Source organism: Dipodomys ordii, unplaced genomic scaffold, assembly GCF_000151885.1.
Source record: "Dipodomys ordii isolate 6190 unplaced genomic scaffold, Dord_2.0 Scaffold23, whole genome shotgun sequence".
NCBI lineage: Eukaryota > Metazoa > Chordata > Mammalia > Rodentia > Heteromyidae > Dipodomys > Dipodomys ordii.
This window is the reverse complement of record NW_012267239.1, coordinates 6,616,221-6,623,375: the sequence shown is the minus strand read 5'-3', so window position 1 is coordinate 6,623,375 and position 7,155 is coordinate 6,616,221. Positions and strand designations below refer to the sequence as shown.

Below are 7,155 nucleotides of genomic sequence, written 5' to 3'. Positions count from 1 at the left end.
TCATGGAAGCTGTCTTTAACGTATACTTGAAACTCATACTGTTTCAAAAGTGAAGGAGCCTGGCCAAGTATAAGCATATTGTTCGCCATCTCCTCTAGCAAGAACTCAAAATGTATAGTTCTGGCAGTATGCTGGGAAGCTCTGGTAACATGGTAACAGCTGGGCCAGGAACACCATGGTATGGCATGCCAAAATGCCCCCAGCATTGGAGAGAGGCCATTTCTGCACGTGCCTGGGAAGGCGAGAAGGAGCCTCTGGTAAACATGAGTTCTCTCCACCTTTAGCAGTGGGCCCAGGGCCATGAGGAAGGGAATTGAAGGATGAGGATTAGCAGCAACCCACTGGTGTTCCACTTGGAAGGAGTGGACAGGTGTCGGCTCACCTCTGTTCATGGAGATTTGGTTTTCAGCTCAGTTGATGAGGTTTGACTGTGTTCCAGTTCCACTTAGGCTCCGTCCAGGCTCCTTCTACTCTATAACCATTTTGAACAGAATGTGGTAGATTGAACAGAATGTTGCAGATTGGAAAATCACAGTACAGTCTAGGAAATCTTAGCCAGGTGCAGCCTGGTGACCCAAAAGCACAAATCTGTCACTGCACCTGTCTATCTGGCCTGTGAGCAAAACCCAGGAACCTGGCCCTCTGTCACCTCTACCTGCCCTCAGATTCTCCATCTAATCCCTCCAGTATGCTACTGCTAGACTTCCTGTTATCCTAAATGTGGCTTTGATGGCCTACTTCCCACTTAAGCACTTTTTTCAAGACCTGGCTCTTGACCTACGGCAGCTATGGCTGGTTTTACTGTTCTCACTGTGTGCCACTTGGGTGTGGAGCAGTTGGAAGTAAGTTGCTCTGATTTTCATGCCTGTCTTACAAGAGAGGTTAGAAGGCTCTTGAATTGAAGACAGGATGGTTGCTTATGTCTCTTTAACTCCCCACCCTGCATAGTTGATCTGTGGGCACCCTCTGGGTAGCAGGCAAAGTTCTCAGACAGCAGACTGCTGATGTCTGGGGAAAATGCTTAAAAACTGAAAAAGCTACCTTGGCAGGCTGAGAGGAGTGGCTGGGAAGCATAACTTGTGTGGGGGCTTTCTTCAGCTTCACACGTAACGCTTCGGAGTTTTCTTATCTTTGGAAATGGGAAGAGGTTAGAGAGCATTGCCCACCAGTTCCCGCCTATCCCTGAAAGGCTAATTGTCCAGTCTTTGCTTCACTCTTTCTCGTGAAATGCAAAGTGAGCTGTTTCTGGGCTTTGGGTTGGGGATTTTTTTATTCCTTTGTAATTTTTTCCCTTTCACACTTTGCAGTTTTTTCTGGGTATGTGGAAATTTGGATTTGTGAGTTGGCCACTTTTTAAGAGAGCAGACAAAATGCCATACCATTCCTCTTCAGTTTGGTGTGAAATTCTAACAGAATTCCTACTCTTCTGCAGAAACCATGCGGCGAGTGGTACGACAGAGCAAGTTCCGGCATGTATTTGGACAAGCCGTGAAGAATGACCAGTGCTATGATGACATCCGGGTTTCTCGTGTGACCTGGGATAGCTCCTTTTGTGCCGTCAATCCCAGATTTGTTGCCATCATCATAGAAGCCAGTGGGGGAGGAGCATTCCTGGTGCTCCCTTTGCACAAGGTGAGTGGTTTGACCTCTCCTCTGTTGCACGGCCTCTTGGAGTATCCGTCCATACTGATGTTGATTGACACTGCAGCTAAGACTAAGACTCTTAAGACTCTGATGTAATTGAAGTAAAGTCCCAATCACATCAGTTTTTCTCTAACAGAGAAAACATTAAATAATACACAATGACCTCTGTCCTGGGTGTGCCTTCTGGGCAAAAAGATTATTATGAGGATGTGAGCATAGGCATAAGAATTTTATGATTTGATTTGATTTGTAATCACTTTTCAAGACTTTTTTTTTTTTTTTCCTTCTGTCGGTCGTGGGCTTGAACTCAGGGCCTGACACTGTCCCTGAGCTTTTCTGCTCAATGCCGTGACTCTACCACTTTAAGCTACAGCTCCACTTCGGTTTTCTGGTGGTTAATTAGAAATAAGAGTTTCATGAGCCGGGTGCCGGTTGCTCATGCCTGTAATCATAGCTACTCAGAAGGCTGAGATCTGAGGATTACTATTCAAAGCCAGCCCAGGCAGGAAAGTCCCTGAAACTCTTATCTCCAATAAACCACCAGAAAACCGGAAGTGGCGCTGTAGCTCAAGTGGTAGAGCGTTAGCCTTCAGCTGAAGAGCTGAGGGACAGTACTTAGGCCCAGAGTTCAAGCCCCATGACCGACAAAAAAAAAAAAAAAGTTTCATAGACTTTCCCGCCTAGGCTGACTTTGAACTGTGATCCTGAGTAGCTGAGATTACAGGCATGAGTCACCAGCACATGACTTTTCACACATACTTTTCTTTTGGAGGACATGGAGGTTGATAGGTTGATTTAAACACACACACACACACACACACACACACGTCACCTGTATTAATGTTTAAGTTTAGAACTTAGCATTCACTCATTTTGCTTGCCTGACTTGCTCTACCACTAGAGCCACACCTCCCACCTCCAACCCAGCTTTTTGCTGATTAATTGTAGTCTTGTAGACTTTTCTGCTTCAGCTGCCTTTGAACTGCAATCCTCTGGACCTCAGCAGAGTACCTAGGATTACAGGTATACGCCACTGTTACCCAGCTAAAAGTCTAGTGAACATTTGTAGAATAAACTCCCCCCCTTTCTTTCTCTCGCTCAAGAGCTACTAGTGATAGAATTGAAAGCTCTTGACTAAAAGTGGGTCTTGGTGTACTTCATCCTCAGTGGGCTTCCACACCTCTTCCTACTTACTTTGCCCTCCCAGAGAAGCCAGTCTCCAGGTGGAAAAAGATAAGAATGTTGTACTTATATGGTAAAGATCAAAATCTATACCTCATTTATTAGCAAATATCAGAACTAAGGGCCGTGGGGGGTGGGGGGGCGGAGAAAAAGCTATACAGAGAGCTGAGAAACAATACTAAGAAACAATTGTTTTCCAGTTAGCTTACGGGTGGACAATGAACTTGGTGAGTCCTAAGCTCTGAGATCAGATTGGGGCTCTCTGCTGGCGTGGGTGCCTGTGTTGAGCAGGAATAGCCGTTTCCACTCTGCTCCAGACAGTGGGGAAGTAGACCTCACCCTTGTACTTGCTGCGTGCGTGTCAGGACACATCTGTCTCAGCAGAGTGGGTGGTTCTGTCAAAATTCTGCTTCACATTATATTTGATGGTTTTTTTCCCTCTTAGGAAATGTTCCAACTCTCTTGCGGTTTTCTCTCAAGCAGCTCATGACTACCTGGTTTTAGTTTAACATCTATATCTTTCTTTACTGACTGGGCTGATGTGATATTACACAGTAGTACTATTTCTCTACAGAAATAGAGAAGTTAGACACATTTGAGGGGGGACAAATTCGGTACATTTCCAAAGGTATCTTCTGATCGGTGAAGGCAAAACTTTTCATTAAACTGAGAATTCTCACAGAGGAATTCTTCATTGATTGAACTTTTCTACTTAGATATGTGTACTTTATGAAGAAAATTTCTGTGGAATGGCAAATACCAATACTAATCTATTATGTGTGTAACTTGATTTTTAGAGGGGATATTTAGATGAAATGTCAGTTGCATTAACGCCTCACAGCTGTTTAGGTATTCCTTTTCAAGAGCTAGGAGCATTAAGCAAATTGCCCTTTAAAGTATGGGTTTTAGGGTGGCCATTCGAGAAAGAGTCTTAGCCCCCCAACCCCAGTCCAGGCCTTGGAGCAGCAGCATCTACTTTGGAGTTTTTATTTTCTCCCTTTATAAGTGGACGGATAAATTTAAGACATTCTTTCCTTCAGAGAAATAGAACAAGCCAATTAATAAGCCTAAAATAGACATTTGAATGGGTAATTCTACCAAGTTCAGACAGTTCCCTCAGCTTCCACATCCACAAAAGGCTCTGTGAGTCTGACTTTGGCTTCTGTAAACCATGAGAAACTGAGTTTCACTTGCACCATTGAGGGAGACACAAATGCAGTCCCGGAACTAACTTGCTCCTAGGATATGGTTTTCATCTGCATTAATGGCGTACACTTAATAAATATTAGTATTCTTTCAGTCTTTAACCAGACTTACCAGAATTCACATAGAATACATTGCTTCAAAATTGTCATATTTGGGTTAAATATTAGGTGTCTTTCTTTTCCAGGCTATACTGCTGTCTCTGTAGTTTTGCTCCTTAAATATTAATTTGGTTTGGAGGAGGTGACATTAAAGTAAGCCTGTGACAGTCCTTAGAAATAAGGATAGGGCCTGGTGTAGATTAACTTTTATCATTGACAGGCTCAAAAGAGTCTGTGTGTGTGTGTGTGTGTGTGAGAGAGAGAGAGAGAGAGAGAGAGAAGGAGAGGGAGAGGGAGAGGGAGAGGGAGAAAGAGAGAAGAAGGAGAGAGAGAAGGAGGGAGAGAATGGGCTATATGTGGCCAACTGTGCTTGTCCTTACTGTCAGTATGGCATGGAGATGGAGGAATATATGTGGTCTGGGAAGTCCAGTCCTAGTGGTTAGCTCTTCTGGTTCTTTCTGTAATGAAGAGCTGTATAGAAAAGGCATTTTCTGTCCAGATAATCTCAGGTTTGCTTGTCTCCCACCACGGGTCTCACTGTACTTTTTTTGCTTAGGGCTAGTGCTCTACAACTTGAGCCACAGCTCCACTTCCTTTTTTTTTTTTTTTTTTTCGGTCATGGGGCCTGAACTCCAGGCCTGGGCACTGTCCTTCAGATCTTCAGCTCAAGGCTAGCACTCTACCAATTGAGCCACAGTGCCACTTGCGGCTTTTTCTGTTTATGTGGGGCTGAGGAATTGAACCCAGGGCCTCATGCATGCAAGGCAAGCACTCCACCACTGAGCCACCTTCCTAGCGCCCACTTCCATATTTTTATGGCAATTAATCAGAGATAAGAGTCTCATGGACTTTTCTGCCTGGGCTGGCTTTGAACTGCATTTCTCAGATCTCAGCCTCCAGAGTAGCTAGGGTTACAGGCATGGGTTACCAGAGCCTAGCGAAACACATCATTTTTTTTTTCTTAATAAGTTTTTTATTGTGAAAATACTGTACAGAGGGGTTACAGTTATATGAGCCAGGTACTAAGTACATTTTTTATCAAGCATTGTTGCCTCCTCCTTTGTTTTTCCCCTACCATCCCTTCCCTCCCACTTCCAAAACTACCCCCCCTCCCCTCCCTCAAATTGTAAAGTTTGTTTTTCAACATAGTGTCTTGTACATCTCATTGTTACAATGGGTCAACCTGTATCCCTATTTAAACATTTTGTTTTTTCCCTTCCCCTCCCCAAATTATACCGACATCAAATACAGTGAAAACGGGTTATACTGTGGGGGAGAAAATACATCATCTCTTAATTCACAGGTAGAACTGGATTATAAAATAAAACTTGTCTAATGAAAGTAAGTAAAAAAAGGAGAAATGTTGCTTTAAGTGTATTAGATTACAGTGCATGTTGGTAGCAGAGTGAACTGTGAGAACTGAGTATGTGGGATTTTTTTCTTTGGCTTTTTTTTTTTTTTTTGATGTTGATACTAGGGCTTGAACTCAGGGCCAGGGTGCTGTCCCTAGTGTTTTGCTCAACACCGGTCCTTTACCACTTGAGCCTCAGCCACAGCTTGATTTTCAGCTTTTTAGCGATTAATTGAAGATAAGAGTCACATAGATTTTTTTTTTCTGCCTAGGCTGGCTTTGATCTATGATCCTTGGATCTCAGCCTCCTAAATAGCTAGTATTACAGGCACTCAGCACCTGAGTATGGTTTTCAATAACTATCTCAGGGGCTTCCAATGAGGTTGTTTTTTGTTTTTTTTCTTCTGGTTACTGGCAGGCAGATCGTTTTGGTCATTGTTTTGGGGGTCTTTGTACACATAAATATTGTCTCTTGGGCAGATCACATCCCTTTCAGAAAAGTCTCACATTTAATAACATGGCCTTGTATGGATTTCACTTGAAAACCAGTTGGTTCAGCTGCAAATAGTAAATGAAATCTCACATAGCTTATGGCTACATTCTGGGCTAGTATAAAATAAGCTAGACATCGTTTCTGTCTTCCAGGACTTAAAAATCTATAAAGAATTGGAAAAAAGCAATGGGGACAAACACATGAGAACACACACATAGGCACACATGCCAGAAGCATGCTAAAGTGTGCCTGTGTATTTCATGTGTATGGTTTATGAGACTTTAGTAGAGAGAGTGGATAGTAAGATGTCACTGGTTAAGGAATAAATGTCAAGTACTCAACACTGAGGCCCACGTGATCAGCACTCTTTTGTAATGCTTCTGTCAAGCTGTGGCAAGCCATTCTGCCAGACTTCCAGGTGTGGCTTGGTACATTTTCCTTTCTTCAGTCTTTCAGAGGGCAAATAATAAATAGCAGTCTTGTTGAACACAAGTTGGCTTTGTGGTTGTGGCCAAATGGATAGTACTTTTTTTTTTTTTTTGCCACCATTGCATAAGCTGCTTTGTCTCAAGAGCACACAGCTTTCAATCCCCCATGTTGTCTACCACGTTGGCAAGAACAAACTTTTCCTTTGTGGGCTAGGCTCCCTCTGATGTGAGACTCAAGCCTTCCCTTCCTTTTGCTCATACAAACACAGCTACATTTGAGTTGTACGCGTGCGCACATATCTCAGATCTCAGCACATATGTTAATCATGACTTAAATAGGGGTGGAGGCGTTGGTTAGGACTGTTGGCTCGTGCATGCGCTCGCATGCACGTGCATGCACACACACGTGTGCGTGCACATGCACCAGTGCTAGGCTTGAATTTGGGGCCTCATGTTCTCACTCATGGCTGGCACTCTGCCACTTGAGCCACACCTCTACTTTTAGCTTTTTGGTGGCTAGTTGGAGATAAGAGTCTCACAGGCTTTCCTGCCCAGGCTGGCTTTGAACCTCAGTTGTCAGATCATAGCCTCTTTCTTTTTTTTTTTGTCAGTCGTGGGGCTTGAACTCTGGGCCTGGGCGCTGTCCCTCAGCTCTCCAGCTCAAGGCGAGCGCTCTACCACTTGAGCTACAGCGCCACTTCCGGTTTTCTGGAGGTTTATTGGAGATAGGAGTCTCACGGTCTTTCCTGCCCG

General features: G+C 43.9%; 1 protein-coding gene across 1 annotated transcript in view; it reads left to right on the top strand.

Moving 5' to 3' along the window:
- Positions 1-1,428: 1,428 nt before the first annotated feature.
- The window catches only part of Coro1c (coronin, actin binding protein, 1C), a 61,938-nt gene continuing 56,211 nt past the window's right edge, over positions 1,429-7,155 (top strand). The window contains exon 1 of the mRNA XM_013014285.1: positions 1,429-1,632. Coding sequence (XP_012869739.1) covers positions 1,438-1,632 — 195 coding nt within the window. The 5' untranslated portion in view covers positions 1,429-1,437. The remainder of the gene's footprint in view (positions 1,633-7,155) is intronic.